The sequence below is a fragment of the Gorilla gorilla genome, chromosome 13 (genome assembly GCF_029281585.2).
Source record: "Gorilla gorilla gorilla isolate KB3781 chromosome 13, NHGRI_mGorGor1-v2.1_pri, whole genome shotgun sequence".
NCBI classification, from domain to species: Eukaryota; Metazoa; Chordata; class Mammalia; order Primates; family Hominidae; genus Gorilla; species Gorilla gorilla.
The window spans coordinates 123719063-123739904 of NC_073237.2; the positions used below are offsets into that span (position 1 = coordinate 123719063).

A 20842-nucleotide genomic window follows, 5' to 3' on the forward strand; every position below is an offset into this window, starting at 1 on the left:
TTCTCCTCTGTCTTCCTGTCTCCCCAGTCACTCCTTCACAGTCCCAAACATGACTTCTCCTGCACGGAAACAGTGCCAAGCATGAGTGTCAGTTCTAGTCACCAGAAACATCCAAGTCCTGGCCAGGCTGTTTGGTAGCCTCTCTTCCATAGGAAACTCCTCCCTTCCCTTTCAGAGACCTTGGCATGATTCCACAACTTTCTCCTGGAGAACAGAGACATGAAAGACACCTTTGCTGAGGCTCCCTCTGCTTTCCAGCTGGGCTGCCTCTCTTCCCAGCTGGACCACCAGCGTTGTTACCTCCCATACTCCAACCTATACCAGGGTCCATGGGTGATGTCTCCCTCGACACATTAGAGGCAGCAGACACTGCAAACCATGTGCAACAGATGATGATTTTGTCTCTACCTTTCCAGTATTTATACTCATTATTTCAAATGCTACAACAAGGTCCCAAACTCAGATGCCTGGAGAGCCAGGCAGGGAGCATGAGCAAGTGAGGCGGGCTGAGTGGAGGACAGTCAGGAGTGCTGGGAGCTGTGACACACTTGAGAGCATGTGCTCACTCCATCCAGCTGAGGCCTTTCAGAGCATGCACCATGGCCAGGGTTGCCAGATACTCTGAGTTTTCAAATCAAGCCAGAAAGCTGAAATTGTATGTGAAATTGTCCGAGTCTCATGTGTTCAAGTCCAGAGGATCAGATAGAGAGCAAGAAACAGATCTGAAACAGAGTCAGCAACAGAGTGGGTGTAGCTACTGGAAGCTGAAAGGGTGTTGGCAGCATGGGGCTCAGGAAGACAGCATTCACTGTAGGGGGCCTGTGGCAAGGAAGGGGCCACTAAAGACCTGTAACCACCAATTGGAGATCACTCAGCAGCACTAGGGACCCAGCTTATAAGTGGAGCCAGTCAACAGAGGGACTTTCATCAGTGTTGTCAAAGACTTGAGGTGAAATGAAACAAAGGGCTGGTTTGATTTGACGTTGAAGATTTGAAAGTAGAAACAGCAGAAGAATGCAGGCTCAAGGTGATGGAGAGGGTGTGTTGAGGAGATGGAGTGTGGGGCCAGGAAGGACCAGGAGGGGTTGGTGCACTGAGAGGACAGGTAGCAGCCGGCGGATCAGAGAGTCTTGGAATTCCAAAGTGGATTGAGCAGCGAGGTTGAAAACTCTGAGATTACAGGAGATGGCATTTCAACAAAAATCTTGACCTTTTCCTTTTCAGCCGAAACGAGGCTTTAAAATGGATTGTTCCAAGGTACTAAGCAGAAAAAAAACCTCAAACAAAAAAATTCCCAGTCACAGAACTAAAGAAAAGAACAGACAAGCATAGTTTCAATTCTTGTGTGTGTGTCCAGAGATATCTTGTAATTCCCTTTTTAACTTGATTTATTTTAGTAATTAATGGTGAAAAAGCCACTTTGGAAACCCCAACATTTGCCCAGAAACGTCGGCGTACCCTGGATATGTTGATTAGATCTTTACACCAGGATTTGATGCCAGATTTGCATAAGGTAATTCTGGGTCCATGGTCTTCTTTCCTTCTTATGGGGTCTGAGTTGAGAACACAAGTCCTCAACTCAGCGATGAGGCCCTGGTGACAAAAGCATAGGAGGCACCTTGATCCTTGCTGTCAGGACTGTGCTGTGGCCACCATGGGCTGACAGTCTCTCATTGTGACACAAGAAGGAAGGACATTGGGTTTCCATACACAGGAATGCGATTTCCAGAAAGCCAGGGCCTGTGGAAATCAAGGTGCAAACCAGGGACAGGGAGGTTGGGTATCAATCAGCAATCTCTGGAGCATTGAAGAGTGCTTTTTTTGGGGTGGCTGTTCTTGGTAATACTACTCAGCATTACCAGTCACATGAGCTGATGGGCAGGCAAAAGTGGGATTTTTAGAAAGACATAGGGTGCTTTTTTTTTTGGAGATTTATTGGCCAGCCCCATATTCAGGCACTGAAACAAGCATTCCCATTTACTGAAGACCCAGACACTTCGTAGGCCTGAGGCATAGCCACACTGATGAGACCCAACACCTTTCTATCACTTCAGGTGCACATGTGCTCTTTTCTTTTTTTTTTTTGGAGACAGAGCTTCTCTCTTGTTGCCCAGGCTGGAGTGCAATGGCATGATCTCGGCTCACTGCAACCTCCACCTCCTGGGTTCAAGCAATTCTCCTACCTCAGCCTCCCAAGTAGCTGGGGTTATAGGCATACACCACTGCACCTGGCTAATTTTCTGTATTTTTAGTAGAGACGGGGTTTCTCCATGGTAGTCAGGCTGGTCTCAAACTCCCAACTTCAGGTGATCCACCTGCCTTGGCCTCCCAAAGTGCTGGGATTACTGTCATGAGTCACTGTGCCCGGCTGACCAGCACCATTTTATAGGCACTCCTTAACTCTTGTCTGGTCGGTGTACCCCAACTACTCACAGGGATTGGGCCAGGCTAACCCCAGGACCCTAAAGAGCAAACCTTAATTGGTAATCTGTCAATTCCCTAAGGTCAGGGAAGACACAGAGAGGGTACCAAGATGAGTAATGATGTCCTTCAAGATAAGTAATCATATCCCAGCTGAAGCATCACTGCCTGAGCCAGGCTTCCCTAGCCCCCCAGTTGAAGCCAGGTCTCCTGTTAAATGTTTTCATATACTTGCCACGCTTCCCCTTCATAGCAGTGATCACATGTGCTAAACATGTCGTTGCTTAATCTGTCTTCCCAGTAGACTGTGTGCTCCACAAGGATAGAGACTATGTCTATCACATTCCCAAAATCTGGCAGAAGACTAGGTGCTCAGTCGGTACTTGCTGATTGAATGAGCATACCCCATTCAGTGACTACAGTTTTAGAGAGAACTAACATTACTAAGTATGCACTAGGCACTGTGCAAAGTACCTTAGATGCATTGCCTCATTTAAACCTCATAACACACCTAGGAGACAGGTATTAACCACACAAAGACACTGAGATTCGGAAATTAACTAATTTGTTCAAGGCGACCCACAGGGCTGCAGATTTGCACAGCTCTAGGGGTACTGTTCTCATAGAATTCAGTTTGTTGTGTTCCAGGGGGTGCTGCTGTGTAAGATTGGCATCCCAGAGCTGTGCAATGTGGTGGCCCAGGTCACACTGTTAGTAAGTTAGTAAGTGATACAGCTGCAGGTCTGCTGATTTCAAAGCTGTGTCCTCAGCCCCCATGCAATGCTGACTCTCCACCTAGTGACTGAATCTAGTATCTACCATGGACCTGGTACACAGCAGGTGCTCCATCAATGCTTATTGTGTGAATGAAACAGAAGGTAGAAATAGGACCATTTGGATAAATAGTTTTGTGCACTATGAGAAGCCAAAAGATGAGACTTAACAACTGTTTGTGGAATTCATAACTTGTTTTTCTTTTTTAGAACATGCTTAATAGACGATCTTTTAGTGATGTCTTACCAGAGTCACCCAAGTCAGCGCGGAAGAAAGAGGAGGCCCGCCAGGCAGAGTTTGTTAGAATAGGGCAGGTGGGTTTTCTTCTGAAACCTTTTCTGCGAGACATGTAGTTTTGAGTTCCATCCTAACCAGATGGCCCATGTGCAAAGACTTTGTTTGCCTGCTGCTGTAGGAGCTCTGTAATTTCTGTTAGGATTGTTGTGGCAACCACGAGTGAGATTTTTGAGAACCGAGTAGGTGCAGTTCTCTGCAGGCATCACTGAGAGAGCAACACTCTGCAGAGGTAGGAATGCTACTGCCTCAAGGCAAGTAGCCACAGGGCCCAGCTCTGGACCCCCCTCTTCCAGAGAACACAGACCTCTTGCCTGCCTCCTAGGAATTTTCTGAAGAGTGAGGAACCAATTTGGGAAATGCCCCTTAAACCCATGACTGGCAGGAGGAAGCACAGAGTGGCAGTGGCACTCACAGAAGACTTGAATTACCACCCTATGACTTGGAAACAATCCAAGTCACCACCAAGTTAGGTGGTGCCCAGTCATCGCCTTATTCCAGGCATTGGAGAAAATCACTCCCTTTGCCCCGCTCGCATGTGACACTGGTATTTCTCAGTTCCGGGAGGCGACACAGCTGTCTGCCTTGATCACACATCACAGCATGGAGAAGGAGGAGTGCCCTCAGCTGCAAATAAGGTTCTGGCCCAGAAGTAGAAAGCTAGACAAGGCAGGTGGAGAGAGGAAAGCCATGTAATCAAGGGAAGCTTAGTTACAAGGTTCTCAAACATTGGTTCTTGTTTAAAGATACCCAGACTTTATTCCCAGAGATTCTGATTCATCAGGTTTGAGGAGGGACCTGAGAATCTGCATTTTTTCAAGCTCATGGTTTATAAATCACAGTAATGATATATTGATTCATTGAAATGACAAAATGCATTTGGATAATTTGGGTTGCGACATTGTCATTAAGGCTTCACTGTGTCCAGCTAACTTCAATTCTTGATTAACAAGTCAGCAGAGGAACCCGAAATGTTAGCCTGCAATTACTCCTGTTTTATTAAATTTTTGTCAAATCGCAATTGTTTATCCTGCTGTACTTTTGCCGCCTGGTAAACTTTAATAGAGATCTCTGTTCTGTAAGGCACTAAAACTGAAATCCATTGTGAGAGGGGATGCTCCATCAAGCTTGGCAGCTTCAGGGATCTGTAAAAAAGAGGTGAGTTCATGATACTTTCAATTTGAACTTTGAATTCCCCTTTTCCTTAATGAAAGTGATTGAGATTATTGGAAAAAGGTTTGAGAGCAGAAGGAAGAAGAGCATGTCTACTGCAGAGTCCTCAGGGAAAGTCCTAGATAAAACTGAGTGGCCATTTAGTGAGAGCCTCTGTGTTGCCATGGTGTGCGTATGCCTTCACCTGCTTCAATGGAGCAGAGCTGCTGGAGGACCGACCTGGTCAGGCAGGCCAGGCCCCACAGGGCCTCTCAAGCTTTATGTGCATACACATCACTTGGACACCTTGACCAAATGCATGTTCTGATCCACTAGGTCTGGAGTGGGGCTGAGAGTCTGTGTTTCCAACAAACTTGCACGTGGTTCCTGTGCTGCTGACCACAGACATGCTTTAAACAGCAAGGCTCCTGGGCAGTGCTGCTCAAGCTTCAGTGTGTATTGAATTCACCCCCCAGAGTTTCTGATTGAACAGGTCTGGGGTGGGACCTGAAAGTTTGCATCTCTAATGGCTTCCCAGGTGATCTTGATGCTGTTGGTTAGAGGACCACAGTTGAAAAACCAATGCTTAATCTACAGTTCACTCAGCCAGCCAAAAAATTCTTTGGCTATTTATCTACATCCTGTTCCACTTTCCATGGGGGTAAAAACTAGGTGATCATCAAAAATAGAACAGACAAAAATACACAAATTATATTATGAATATGATTTTGTATTGTAGAACAGTACCCCATGTACTTAATTGTATCTCCATTCAGAATACATAAAAGTTAAATGGGACAGATTTACAGCACATCACCAGAGAAGTGTCCACTATAAAAGCAAAATAATTATGAATACATTTACCTTACTGATAAAGGTATAGATGATGTGAGCCTATGTGCTTTAAAGTCTGGTTTCAGGAAAATGATGAGCTCAAAATATAATTAACCCTAAAAACCACAACCAACTTCAGACAAGACTACTGGAAAAGCATCCTTCCCAAGGCTGCAGCAGTTCCAGTGTCTGCTTGTTCCCATGCACAGTAGGAATTTACTGTTTCCAAGCACGTTATAGATACCAGATTCCAGTAAGATTTAATAATGATAAGAAGTTTTTAGGCTTATATTAAAAACAGAAGTCTGTGGAACCATAACTTGTTCACCAGGTAATAACAAAGAGCGAGCGTCCATTGTTGAGGTCAGTACTTATAACTCACCCGCAGGCCGTAGACCACCTCAGGGAAACTCAGCTCCAGAGGGCCCCATGGGCTGCTGCTGTGCAGTTGGCTCTGCAGAGGCCAGAGTCCCCTGCTGTTCCCAAGTGTTCTGTGCCCAGAGAACCCGGCTTTGTCCACCTCTTCAGCACTCATCGTTTCATGAGCTGTGGTCATGTTCTTAGAGAGTGCCCAGGAACAGTCTGCACTTAGACATGAAAGCCTGGAGACCACATTCTCACCCGGTGGAATCCACATGAAGGCTCCCCCATGGAAGGGAGTCCAGGGCAATGGCAAACACTGTCTGTCGTCAGACCAGAGCAACTGTGGGACCAGATCTGAGTTTGCTGCTGACACTGCACGCCCCAATATTCAACAGTTCCTCAGACCTCACATGGTCACTGGCACCCGTGTAAAGCAATGGACACCCTGCATGCACCCGCCCATTAAAATGGGGCCGGGTGCAGTGGTTCATGCCTATAATCCCAGCACTTTGGGAGGTTGAGGCAGGAGGACTACTTGAGCCCAGGATTGGAGACCACCCTGGGCAACATGGTGAGAGACCCTGTCTCCACAAAAAAAAATCAAAAAAATTAGCTGGGCACGGTGGCTCATGCCTATGGTCCCAACTACTCTGGAGGCTGAGGCAGGAGGATCACTTGAGCCCAGGAGGTCAAGGCTGCAGTGAGCCATGTTCACACCACTGCACTCCAGCCTGGGTGACAGAGCAAGACCTCGTCTCAAAATAAAATAAAAAAAAAAGGTAAAATGGCATATATATGCAGCATTTGAGTACAATTTTGGGGGTTTCACAGACCTCCTTGAGACCTCTGTGGATCCTGTAGGGCCCTTGGATCTTATGGGGGAAGAACTTCTTTCTGCCTTAGTGTTCCAAACTTGTGTCTTCTGGGCAGAAAACATATTGTTACTAAGAACTGGTTGTTCTGTTGGTGTTACCTAATGCTGATGTCTGTGTCTTCTCCCTATTGACATTTATATTAACTTTGCTTTTTTTATGTCCTTTTGGTGTAAGTCACAAACTCAGAATTGCCAGAAATTTTCTTGGGGAAACGTCATTTCAATTAATGACCTGCACTTGTTTAGCCTTTTTTCCATTTACAAAATGTTGTCACATTCTTTAGGGGATCTTTTTAGAACATCACAAGTTCCATCTTAGCAATTAGAATATTCTTTTTGAGACCGTGCATTTCCTAAAGGGAGAGCATCCTTTCCTTTTCTAAGAGAGCAGTAACACACAGCATTTACCCTCAGCCCTAATGCCGTTTTCAAAGGTGGTCCTCAGAGCCCTTTGCTTTACCTTGAGTATGCAAATGCATGTTTGCCTGGGTACTTAAGAACACACCTACATGTGCACATGCAGGCTCTACTACAGCCCTAGGTGGGACACATCAGGCCCTGATGCCTGATTGAGAGTAAAAGTGAAGATGTAAGACTTCAACTTGGGCCTGAGAATCTCCACAAACTGAGGCTTATCCAGTGCTTTGGAGGGAAGCTAAGAATTCTGTTGAAAATGTCCACAATTCTGGTGTGACTACGATCATGGTACACAATGCCTCCTACTCCACACATCCACGTGTGGCTCTAAGGCTCCCCCTTTATGCCTGAGATGGAAATGAACTAAGAAGAGTTTGCTTGGTATAGATATGTCATGCGGAAACCTGACTAGCTCTGTTTACAGCTCTTGCCAAACAGATGTTATTTTTTCTTTAAGATTTTGTATCTTGTGTGGGTCAATAAGCATTTTCACGTGAAAACAATATCAACCTTTTAGTGCATCATATATGTTTTACTAAATTTGCTGAATCAGCAACACAGGAATCTGACTTTTTTATAGAATTATGTGGGACTTCCTTTAATGGTGAACTAATATGAATTCTCTAAAACAGAGGCACCATTTGGCCCAACTCCCAGGTGTTAAAGCAAAATGCTTCCTTAGAAACTATTACGAATGCATCAATTGCCCCTGAAAAACATTATAATACGGAGACAGGTTGTGGTGCCAGAAACCTGTGAATTCACTCTTTTCCTATTGCATACGTATTTGAAAGGAGACTTTTCTTCCTAAGAAAGGTAATTGAGTCCAGACCCCAGGGTTTGGAGTGACTCCGCTCCCACGGGGGTATCTGTGTTACTGTTTCAGGTGTGGTAATGTACGTTTCCATTTGCTGGGCTGCAGTGTATTTTTTCTGGTGCACTTATCTTCCGATGCTTGTATTGCCTCACAGCCGTGGGAGCCCCAGTGTTTCTGCAGTAATTTCCCTCACGAAGCCGTGTGTGCAGATCCCTGGGGCCAGGCCTTGCTGGTTTCCACTGATGCTGGCGTCTTGCTAGTGGATGGTTAGTGAGTAGCTGCTCCTACAAATGTCTTTTTCATGTAACTTGTAGTACTTCTAAGATGAGTGACCACCAACCAACTCCCTTTGGGCCATAAATGTGTCATCTGCAGAGAGTTTAGCGAAGTTTTATTTCCTTATGAAATTAAACCCTTGTTTCCGGGCAAGCAGAGGAAATATACTCTGAACCAAGCATGCTGGAGGGTGGGCCATAGGTTCTCTTCCCAAAATATATGATGGGACTGTGGATATCAAATGACCTGCAAAAAGAATCTCCTTTTCAGCCAATACTTATTATCACTCCAACATTTTACTTTAAATCAATAAGGATACATTATTTAGAACCACTGTCTCTGGGACATTCCCTCTCTCGAAGTCTTAAAAAAAAAAAAGGTTTCTGATTCAAAAAGTACTGATGTCCAAAACAAACAATAAGAATCTTAGATAACCCATTTTTGATGGATATAGAAACAAAAAGATTTTGACAAGGAGACAGATTCCAGCTCAATATAAAATCACACATTCTGACAGCCAGATAGATCAGCCTGCCTGGGGAGTTAGTCAGTTCTCTGTCGCCACAGATCAGCCACCGTCGCCCAGAGAGGGTGCAACTTCAGAGCAGGTGTAGACTCAAGGACAGTGTGGTCCCTTCCATCAGGAGTCCCCTTTAGATTATTCCAGACCCTGAATGAATGACAGAGGAGCTAAACACTAGTAACAGGTTGTCTCCTGGGCTTCAGAGGGAGCCATAGGCACAGAGACAATGTCTTCAAAGGGCATTTCCTCAGACTGCCCAGAAACAGCTGCCCAGCCTCTGGTTACCATAGTGACATTTTGTGAGAATCCCAAAGCCACCACTGTGAGAATGACATAATGGCCTAAAACTGTAGCATCTTCCCATCCTTCAGTACAACCTGTACGTCCTCCTTCCTACACTTACTGGGCACATTTACCAAGCACCTGCTGTGTGCCGGGGCCCCACGCCAAGTGCCTTCTGAAGCATGATAGGAGATGTGGGCCATGTTTCTTAATGGATCTATCTCTGACCTCATCTGTTATTTTTGATATGTGTTTCAATTGTGTGCCCGTAGTCATTGTATCTATAACGAACTTAAGGCAGATAATTTAAAATTCATAAATATATAATTTAAATTCAGTATGTAATTTTTGAAATTACAAAATGATTGGAAACTGTGACCTGAAAGAAAACCTCTATGAGCCTCGAGTTTCTCTAAATTGGAGATAATTTTTTAAGATGCTGAAAATAGTTTATAATGATGAAAATTGGTGAAACAAAATGGGATGATGATCACAACTAGAAGGAGGGGATTGTAGGGGCTAAATAAAGTTATCTGTATTAAGTGTTTACATAGTGGTTGGCACATAGTAGTAACTTATTAAATGGCAGCTATTATCTTTACTATGTCTCTATGAACTTGCTAAGAGGTAATAAAATCCTTCCGGGCGCAGTGGCTCACGCCTGTAATCCCAGGACTTTGGGAGGCTGAGGTGAGCGGATCACAAGATCAGGTGTTCGAGACCAGCTTGGCTAATATGGTGAAACCCCGTCTCTAACTAAAAAAAATACAAAAATTAGCCGGATGTGGTGGCGGATGCCTGTAGTCCCAGCTGCTCAGGAGGCTGAAGCAGGAGAATCACTTGAACCCAGGAGGCAGAGGTTGCAGTGAGCCAAGATCGCAGCACTGCACTCCAGCCTGGGCAAAAGAGCAAGACTCCATCTCAAAAAAAAAAAAAAGTAATAAAATCCTTAGATCTTGCCCAAAGTGAAACAACAACAACAAAAAAGAATGCAAACAACAGACTTTAGAAGTTTAGTGCAGTCTGTTAGTTTTATTGATGAACAAGCTGAGGCCTAAATAAATGATGTGAGTTACCCAAGATCACAAAACTGGTTAGTGGCACATCTGGGACTAGTACCCAGATGTAATTGTTAGTCCAGGGCTCTTTCCACTAAACCAACTACATTATATTAAACTCTACCAATGTCTCTAACACAGATTTCCAAAAATATAGCCCTGGGCAAATAATTATGAAAAATTTTGTGATTTAAAGAATGTTCACTCCTTCCCTTTTGCCCTTTTGGGAAAGAGAAAACATGCTTCATAATGACTATTCGTAAGCTTGCCTAAAACCAAAAGATTCTATGTGAGTTGCCTCTATTTTTTTAAATGCAAAATCCAAACCAAAATTACCAGGTTCCTTTCTGAAATTTTTATCTTAAGGATCCAAAATTTAATGGAAATGTCAGATATAAGGAGTATTGTGATTTGCCAGGAAAATCTTTCTTCCAAATTTGAAGGAAGTCGCCTTCAACAGGATGGTGGGTGTAGCTGTTTACACCCACCATTGCTTTGGTTTATGATTTAAACTAGTTTTTTCATGTCCTTATTGTACAATGATGCTTCTGTTTGTTTTTGCTTAAAAAAAAAAGAAGAAGAATCTTCAGGGCCTTCTTTATATTTCTTGTTGTGCTTTTAAGCCACAATTCTCTTATTTCTTTGTTTACCTTTTTCTTGTCTACATTTAATCATATTATGAAATGTTTCCATGAGTGAATCCATCCATTTTGTTTCAGACTGACTTCCACTCTATCCCATTAGCCTTTGCTTAATTTCATTAGATGTATCCCTTGAGAGTCTACTCCTTTCAAGGTCATTATTAAAAATCAAGACCTTTTGTATCCTAAGTTAGCAAAACCTACTTTGAAAGGAAACTGAATACTGATTAAATATGCTCTCGCCCTGTGTTTTGGTTTTGCAGTAACAGAAAAGCTGGTTCTAAAAGATTGTTCTTCATAAAGAGATTACAGGAAGGAAAGCATTGTCATCAATCAGTCATTAAATCCACCTGTCACTCTGTCAGGTCCTTGCCTCCTCCTCCTTCTTGTGTTGTATACAAACCTGTTCAGCCATCTGAGAAAGACTGGATGGAGATTAAGTGCTAATTCACTCTGTACACAGCTCGGCAGCTGTACAATGTATACCTCTGTTCCTATGTAAAATGAAGGGCCTCTGTCATTTATTAATTCCTTGGAATGCTGTTGCTGCTGTGGTCGCATCTCTATCCACTGGGATATGGGGCTGCTCCAACATCCCATTTTATGTTCCAACACTGGTGAAGAGAGCATGGCTTTGTCCTTGCACAGGCTTGGGCTCCACATGCTGGAGGTGTGACCTCAGACAAGTATTAACACCAAGCCTCAGGCTCCTCCTTTGTTCAATGGGAGTATTATAAGTTCCTATCTAATAAGGTCATTGGGACATTTAATTTAAACATATGAAACCCTAAGCATTAGGGTCTGGCATATGGAAAGCCCTTAGTATATGTTACCTGTCCTTGCTGTGACTGCTCTTCTCCCACAAATGGAATAATTGTAGTTATTTAGCCAACTATGATGATGGGTATGAGGATGATCGTTCAATGTTTTGAAAAATTAAGTCTGCCCCAGCAGAAGTACAAAGACCCTGAGAATTAGTTCCATTTTGTGGGAGCCCAGGGTAGAGGAGGAAGAAAAGTGGTTGATGAGCTATCATAAAATTTACATTTGCCCCAATAATTGAGAGGAACAAGAGACAAGCCCTAGGTGTAATACTAAGCTTAGCTTAGTCTGTGTTCTGACAAATCTGAGACCTCAGAGGCCTGCAGGAGTGGGAGCTCCTCTCCCCACTGTGGGGGCAGTTATTAATCCTGATGGTGAAAGCTCTGCTCCCTCCTGGACCATCCAGGAAGGGATGAACTCCCAACCACACTTAGATTTCTGGAAAAGAAAAGATCCTCAGGGCCCCTTGCTCCTAAATTTTAATTAAACCCAACCCCACGGCAGAGCATTTGCAGAATAAATGCAGGTAAAGAATGAGCCAGCCACTTCTCCTGCCCCAAATGTCTCAACCATCCCGGACACCTCTGCCTTGCCCTGATTCTGCCATCCATCTCAGAACAGACCCTTTTGCTTACAGAACTGAATGGAACAGCCTTAGTAATTCTTTTAGCCCCCTGTGTCCTCGGGGCCCCCAGGAGCAAAGTAATTGTTAGCAACTTAGATTCTCAGTAAGTAACCTCAACAACAAATCCTGTGTGGAAGTGCAATGTCTTGAACCATCCATTTATTGGAGATTTCCCTGAGCATTCCCACTTCAGTTCGTTTTTCCTGCTGTTTTGGCAATTTAGTTAATATTTCTCTTTATTTATGTTTTTGTCTAAAAAGGAGATTTCCTATTCCTTTGGGAAAAAATACTGAAAATGTATAGGCAAACTACTATTGCTACAAACACGGGACATGTTAGGGTAGAGTGTGTTTATATTTATCTTAAGTCCAAAAGGAAATTTTAATTTTGCTTTCTTGAGGTATATACAATATGACCTAAGATATAATGCAATTTCAAATATTACATAAAAATGAGAAAATACTTGAGAAAAATGGCTGCTCTTTTTTTTTTTTTAACTTGATGTTCAGGCCTTTGGTACAACCCTAGTAAAAATTGGTATTGAGAGATGTTGCTTTTTCTTTGATGAATACAAATAGCGTTTTCATGCCTCTGCTGCTACACCCTCTATATAGAGTTCGGGATATAGAATTGCCTATGGGAAGAAAGCATCAGTACTTCTTCCTGAGCTAGGAGAATAGTGCTTGAATGTATTTTGTAGAGCTTATGAAAGCCCTAGAAGCTGACTTCCTTCCTTGCCTAGAGATAACTTGGGTTCAAAACTACCCACAGGCACGTTTGGTGGGTTCTGGAAAGCGTAGGCTGGGTTGCAGTGATGGGTAACCAGGTTTCCTTTTCCAGATGACCTTCCATCAGTGCCCGTGTTTGACAGAACTCTGCCAGTGAAGCAAATGCATGTGCTTGAGACCCTGGACCTTCTGGTTCTCAGAGCAGACAAAGGTGGTATTCCCTGCCGGGTGGCATGCTGTGGAGGAAGGAAAACAGTTGCCTTCTGCGGCCCACACCACAGGTCGCCGGGGTCTGACTGCATAAGTTCTGCCAGCTGTTTCCTTTCCTGATGCGCAGTGCTTGGGATCCTTCAGTGGCCCCTTTGTTCTCTGGGGAGGGAAGCCGTGGGGGGAAAGGGGTGCATACGTAATTGCATTGTCAGGTTAAAGTGGTGTGGGGTGCCTCCTGAATTCCAGAACACCTCCAATCCTAGTTTTTCTACACAGTCTGCCCCTGGAGGCCCTCCAGGTTACCTTACTTTTCCATTTAATCTCCTCCTCTGTCTTTTTTATGTCACCAGGAAAAGATGCTCGCCTCTTTGTCTTCAGGCTAAGTGCTCTGCAAAAGGGCCTTGAGGGGAAGCAGGCTGGGAAGAACAGGTCTGACTGCAGAGAAAACAAGTTGGAGAAAACAAAAGGTGACTTGATAGATTGGTAGATTCCATTCAATTCATTTTTTTTTTCCTCAGGCTGCCCAGGTTTTACTGAAAATAAAAATGAGTAGGAATTTGATCTTATTAGTTTGTTTTTTGTTTGGAAACATCACAAAAATAGCATCACTGTTTCCAGAAGGAGCTTGAAAGCTAGACAAACACATTGAGGACTAGAAGAAATTCTAGGCCTTGCATAACAGGTTCTAGAGATGCATTAAACTCTATTAGCAAATCTATTACTGAAGAAATGTTTAGACTGGTTCCCAGAGCTCTGAAGTTAAGTCCACAAACTCTAGAATATAGGAAATAGGACTTTCTTTCCTTTCCCTTCCTTGTTCTTTTCCTTTCCTTTTGGCAGAGTCTCACTCTTGTTGCCCAGGCTGGAGTGCAGTGGCACGATCTCGGCTCACTGCAACCTCTGCCTCCTGGGTTCAAGCGATTCTCCTGCCTCAGCCTCCTAAGTAGCTGGGATTACAGGTGCCCGCCACCATTCCCAGCTAACTTTTGTATTTTTAGTAGAGATGGGGTTCCACCAAGTTGGCCAGGCTGGTCTCGAATTCCCGACCTCAGGTTATTCGCCCGCCTCGGCCTCTCTAAGTGCTGGGATTATAGGCGTGAACCACCGCACCCAGCTGGGAATAGGACTTTCTTAATTTTCCTGTAACTCAATCTAATTTTAATATCTAGTCTCCGTTTTGCCTGGTATCAGAAACATTCTTAGTCCATTCACTGAGTTATGCTTAATTTCCAGGGTTCCTAGGTATTGCCAAATTGTCAAGGTCTGGGGGCTTCCACACCCGCATGTCATGTGTAGGGCATCATTTCTTTCTCCTCCCAGGCTGCCACCTGTATGCTATTAACACTCACCACAGCAGAGAGCTGAGGATTGTGGTTGCAATTCGGAATAAACTGCTTCTGATCACAAGAAAACACAATAAGCCAAGCGGGGTCACCAGCACCTCATTGTTATCTCCCCTGTCTGAGTCACCTGTTGAAGAATTCCAGTACATCAGGGTAGGTTTGCTCTTTAAATCATTTATCTCCCAACCAAGTTGTCTTGAAGCAGACTCTGTCCTTCCACCCAGAGTTTGTTACCCAGTGAGGTTGTCCCACTGTTTAGTAGCCAACTAGGGAAACCCTCATCTCTGGTGCCCTTGTTTCCCCCAGAAGACTAAAGCTAAAGCTCATTCATTCCAGTGAACATCTACGGGTGCTGTTCTAGGTACGAAGGACACAGCGATGACCAAAACAAAGTCTTCTGATGGGGATTACTTTCCAGTTGACAGTTAACAGAAATAAGCAAATAAAGCTATGATGGCTGGCATAAAGAAATACTAAAATTAAACATAGAGGAGGGCGAGGGAACAAAGGATAATGGAGCAGGGAGTTGGGAGATTCTGTTTAGAAAGAATGTCCCAGGAAGCCCTCTCTGAATAGGTTACCTGTGAGCAGAGATCCAAAAGAAGTATGGGAGTGAGTGATGAGGGTATCTAGGGAAAGGATATTCCAGGCAGAGGGAGCAGCCAGGCAAGGGCCCTGAGGTCCTATTGAAGGCACAGTCAAGAGCAGAGGGAACAAGGCAGGCAGGTCAGAGAGAACTGGGAAATATACTCTTGAGCCCTCAGGCCATTGCAAAGACTTCGGCCTTGACTCTGAGTGAGACGGGAAACCACTGGAAGGTTTGAAGCAGAGAAGTGGCATTTTTTGAAAAGATTGTCCTGGCTTCTGGGTAGAGGGGCGCTTAGGAGGCCAAGAGTGGAAATAAGAAGGCCTGCTACAAGACCAGTGCAGGATCCTGGCAAGAAAGGTTGGTGGCTTTGGTAGCAGGAGAGATGGGAAGAAGCAGTGGGCAATGCTTTCCTGCTTGCCTCAGTCAGCAGGATTTGCTGGGAGATTGAAGGGGGGGGGAGCTTGTGAGAGAAACCTCCTCCAGGCTCAAGTTCCCTCCCTGACGTCACCATCTCTTATCTTTTAAAGACTAGGGTACATTAAGGTATGGAATATATCTAGCATTGGCCACTAAGATGGAGTATTTCTACTGGAGAGCTGAGAAGGTATTTTTTGCTTAGAGTTAAAGCCTTTTGAATTATGCCTATCAGTTTCTGCTAATGTTCAACTTCAGGGGACAGAGCAACATGACAGTTAAGTTAAAACATGTCTGCTAATGTTCATCTTCAGGGGACAGAGCAACATGACAGTTAAGTTAAAACACGTTAAAATCTTGCTCTACTTAAGTATTAGCTTTCTTCCTATAGTGATTTGCTATTTTAATGAAGATTTACATGCAGCATATACATTTATGTAATATGAGCACTGAAATTAAATCTCCTGAGTTTATATCTTAGCTCTACCCTGTGTAAACTTTGTGATTGACTTTTAAGCCTCAGTTTCCTCATCTGTAAGACAGAATAGTAGCTGTACCTACCTTATAAGTAGGATTCAATGAGAACAGTGCCTAGCACATGTTAAGTACACAAATAGATTAGTTAGCAATTATTAATACTATTACTGAATCCCAGGACAGGACCAGACGACATAAGGGATAAAGCAGACCATACTGTTGATTGCATTTTGTTTAATTGTTTCCTGGCCTCGACCCTTTCCAGTAGACAGAGGCCTGAGTCTTGAGGACAGGTTATGGGAAGGAGATGTCTGATGTGACCCCTGGCACTGCTCTCTTGTCCCTTCTTCCCTGTAGCATGGGGCTTTGCAGGAGCCTGGAGAGGGTGCCTTCTCTGTAAGGAGGGAATGGGCAGTGGGGCTTGGCATGGAGCTGGCTGCTCTGTTCTCACCCCTGTCTCTTGTATCCTCACCAACCACACAGGAGATCTGTCTGTCCGACTCTCCCATGGTGATGACCTTAGTGGATGGGCCAGCTGAAGAAAGTGACAATCTCATCTGTGTGGCTTATCGACACCAATTTGATGTGGTGAACGAGAGCACAGGAGAAGCCTTCAGGCTGCACCACGTGGAGGCCAACAGGGTAAGCCAGCGGTTGTGGGGACAAGTGAGAATCAGAAAAGAGTAATCATCGTTGTGTATTCCAACCCTGACATGCCATGATTTGGATTTCTTTAAAATTATGTACTATTCATCACATCAGTATTATGTGATTCACTATTTAGACTGAGCCATGTGAAGTTACCATTTTTATAGGTCAGAATGGTTCTATCTATTATCATGTGACTGTCCCGTTTGCCCTGTTTAGTTTTCAGATCTTTCCTTGCCATTCCATCCTTCCGAATAAAAGAGATATGAAAAGGCCGAGCACAATGGCTCACGCCTGTAATCCCAGCACTTTGGGAGGCCAAGGCAGGAGGATTGCCTGAGCCCAGGAGTTCAAGACTGGTCTGGGCAACATGGCAAGACCCTGTCTGTATTTAAAATTAAAAAAAAAAAAAAGACATGAAGAGTCAAAAGGCTGAATATAATAACTAAATAAATGAGAGCATTTGTTGGATGATTTGTCCTGGGAGGGTCCTTGGAGAATAAGCTTGACCTCTGAGGCACTGCAGACTCTCATCTTGGGGACTGGGTGTTCGGGGTGGGTACCGCACCCTCCCTACCCCCTTAAAAACCCAGTAGGAAAGGAAGAAGGGGTGGAAACCCATTAGGAGAGAGTGAGCAGGCAGATTTGCCCTGAGAGTCTACACCCCTGGCCTGATGCACAGAGAACAAGGATGTCCTAGTGTGGCACAAAATCTAGGGCCACCCAAAACTGCACTCATGTTCTAAAGGTGACTGTGTGGGGTTTGAACCTTGGCACCCACTGGACAGTGGTGAGCACTCACCACCCTGAGGCCTGGCAGCCTGTCTGTCACTGGAGAGCGTTCAACACTGACACTGACATTAGCAGATCACAGAGCTCTTCAGCCCACGTATGTATCTCTGTGAGGCAGGACAAGGCCTGCTGTCAGTGAGCCATTGAGGTTTGCAGCTTGCAGTGCAAGCCAGTATTCTGGCCTAGGTACTGAGGAAACCACAGAATGGGGATGTCAGCCCCAGGGAGACTAATTCCTAGTGAGGGCTTCCGGACCCACAGGCTACCTCCAGTCCTGTTCAGCTAAATCAAACAGACTGCAGAATTCTTCCAATTATGCTTTACAACTTGTATTAATTGTAAATATGTTCTGTATAAATATTAAAATTGCTAATTACTATTTTAGGAAGACTTAAGACCTAATTAGAGCAAGATTTTAAGAAACAGAAAAATAAGAAATAGAAAACTGTAGTTGTGATTAGGAGACCTTCTTGTCTTCAGCTATTATTGATCATAGAGTGGTCTATCATTTCTCTTATCTATATTGGTGGTGGCCAGACTTGTCTGCAATTGGAGTCATCTGAGGAGTTTGAAAATATACCACTGCCTGTGTTCCTCCTCCAGGGATTTCCTGGGTCTGGGGTGTGGCATGGGTTTGGGTATGTTTAAATGGTCCCCAGATAATTGTAATATTTAGCCAAGTTGGGAATCCCTGGTATATTTCATTGCTTTGCAACCCTGGCTGTCATCCCTTGGAGAGCTTTAAAAAGGTCAGTGTCTGACCCCAGGCCAAGCCAATTATATCAGAATCTAGGGGTGTGTGGTACTTGAGAACCAATATTTTTTTAAGTCTGCCCCCAGGTGATACTAATATAGGCCTAGGAGAAGGAGTGGGTCCTGAAACTTCCTAATTTAAAGCTGGGAGGAATGCTGCCCACTCCCCCCACCCGCCACCCCCCACTTCCTGGGCATCCCTGGACCAGCATGTCTTCCTGCCACTGACTTCTGAGGAGCTGGAGCCCTGATTTGTACTTTAAAAGTTCTCACCCCCTTGGCCGGGCACAGTGGCTCACACCTGTAATCCCAGCACTTTGGGCGGCCAAGGCCGGCGGATCACCTGAGGTCAGGAGTTCAAGACCAGCCTGGCCAACATGGTGAAACCCCATCTGTACTAAATATACAAAAATTAGCCGGGTCTGGTGGCACACGCCTGTAATCCCAGCTACTCAGGAAGCTGAGGAAAGAGAATCGCTTGAAGCCAGGAGGCGGAGGTTGCAGTGAGCCAAGATCGTGCCACTGCACTCCAGCCTGGCGACAGAGTGAGACTCTGTCTCCAAAAAAAAAAAAAAGTTCTCACCCCCTTCTTCCTTCTCAAAACTGTGTAAGCAGCCAAACAAAGCAGAAATGCCATGGTGCAGCAGGTCCTTGTTCAATCAGTCCTTTTCCTGGCAGCTAGTTTCCTAAGACTTAGCTAGCTTTTGCTAGTGGAAAAGTCCTCACCTCATTTCAGAGAAACTTTCTGACAAGTTCTATTTTAAAATAAATCATGCTTAAGTGGCTGAAAATTATGCAGTTTACTTACTCGTCAGGGTGGCTATAGAGAATATCATTTTATTAAATTTCTTTTATATGGTGGTTTTTATTATTTACCTATATTTAATGTCCTATAATTCATTATAGGATTTCTTTTTCCTATGATTTGTAAAGACCCTGGATAAATTGGGTTAAAAACCATTTTCTTTGATGACTTCTGTGTTTTGTTTTTTGGATGGCTGTCAGGAACGACTCTCAAGTTTTCCGTCCTCTCTTCTATGTGCTTCTTAAAAGACAAATATACGAAGTTTTTTCCTAAGAGAAAAAAAAATGTATTTTTATTGTTGTTGTTGAGACTGAGTCTCGCTCTGTCGCCCAGGCTGGAGTGCAGTGGCGCAATCTCGGCTCACTGCAACCTCTGACTCCCTGGTTCATGCGATTCTCCTGCCTCAGCCTCCTGACGAGTAGCTGGGATTACAGGCACAGCCATCATGCCCAGCTAATTTTTGTATTTTTAGTAGAGACAGGGTTTCACCATGTTGGCCAGGATGGTCTCAATCTCCTGACCTCGTGATCCCTCCCACCTTGGCCTCCCAAAGTGCTAGGATTACAGGCGTGAGCCACCGCACCCGGCCAAGAAAAAAAAGTTTTTAAGGAAAAAAGAGGAAAAAAAAACCCTTCCCTATTTCCTGGCTCTGAGAGGATCAGCGTGTACAGCCCTCCCGTGGTAGAATGGCGGCTGCACAGCTCCCAGCAGGCACAGTGCAGTGCACAGCTCCCAGCAGTGCTTAGTCAGATGCACTCACTCATCTTTCAAGGAGGATACTGTCTGATTGGGGAGATGAGCCCTAAGAAAATGAAAAAGATAATGAGCTGTATGTTTTCTAATAGCTGGTTAGAAATAGGCCTTGTGGGAACAGGACTAGCTTTTTACCAAGATGTTCCTGCAGCTCAGCACACAGGGCAGTGGGGACAGGAGAGAGAAGCTGACACAGCCTAGGTCATTGGAATTTCATTTCCATTCCGTCTGCATTCACTGCCTGCCCGCCTCTGTGGTCACCAGTGTTAACTGGGCAGGCCTCGCTTCCTGCTCCCATTCCTCCTTTCTTAGCCAGGACCACTTGATCCCTATTTCAGGCTTGTACCCACACCCGGTTCTGTAACAATCCTAGCTCAATAGAGAAAATGTTTAAGAAGCACTAAAGCAACATTCTGAAAGTCACTGTCAAGTTCACTGTACCAGTGGGCCTGCTGTGACCCACTGCCGCTGCTTTAACCACCAGCACTGACCTCGTTCCCAAAACCAAGTGCTCCTCTAGGGGGAACTGCAGGCATAGCCATGGGATCTGGGTCCCTGGTTTATGGGAGGGGCTCAGGTCCTCATCTTGACATCTGCCCAGAATCCAGTGGTTCTCAGCTGGGGGCTGAGCCCAGAATCACAGGGAAGGCTGAAGGCAGAGCCAGCTAGAGGAGGTACAGTTCCTACTTCACTTGTTACAAGTCTGTGTTTTGAATTTTTACAACCACCATACATTATTTGTTATCATTTTAAAATACCAATAGAATGAACTACTTATTACTTTTTATTTTTTTTTAAGAGAGAGAGAGACAGGGTCTAGCTCTGTCCCAGGCTGGAGTGCAGTGGTGCAATCATAGTTCAATTCTCCCTCCTTGGCCTACCAAAGCACTAGAATTACAGGCGTGAGCCACCATGCCCAGCCAGAACTACTTATTGTTAATCAAACTTATGAAATAAAGATTTAATGCCTATGTCCTACACCAGACCTGCCATATCAGGGTCTCCAGGAGCAAGAACCCCACCAGGCCCCTGTCCCAAGGTGGAGACAGACACCTATATCAAAGCATAAAATAGGTGTCATTGTGATAAGTGTTGATAAAGGTCTGAATAATAAAGTGCTGTGGCATGCCTGAAGAGGAAGTGGTTAAGGGTTAAGT

The 20842-nt window shown here is 44.5% G+C and overlaps 1 protein-coding gene across 3 annotated transcripts in view; it reads left to right on the forward strand.

The window, feature by feature from the left end:
- Positions 1-20842, forward strand: part of GARNL3 (GTPase activating Rap/RanGAP domain like 3) — a 170291-nt gene that overhangs the window by 117552 nt on the left and 31897 nt on the right. For all 3 annotated transcript variants that reach the window (XM_019033704.4, XM_055351193.2, XM_055351192.2), the window contains 8 exons: positions 1398-1513; positions 3405-3509; positions 4573-4647; positions 8101-8212; positions 13014-13112; positions 13462-13578; positions 14432-14607; positions 16418-16576. In XM_019033704.4, coding sequence (XP_018889249.1) covers positions 1398-1513; positions 3405-3509; positions 4573-4647; positions 8101-8212; positions 13014-13112; positions 13462-13578; positions 14432-14607; positions 16418-16576 — 959 coding nt within the window. The remainder of the gene's footprint in view (positions 1-1397; positions 1514-3404; positions 3510-4572; positions 4648-8100; positions 8213-13013; positions 13113-13461; positions 13579-14431; positions 14608-16417; positions 16577-20842) is intronic.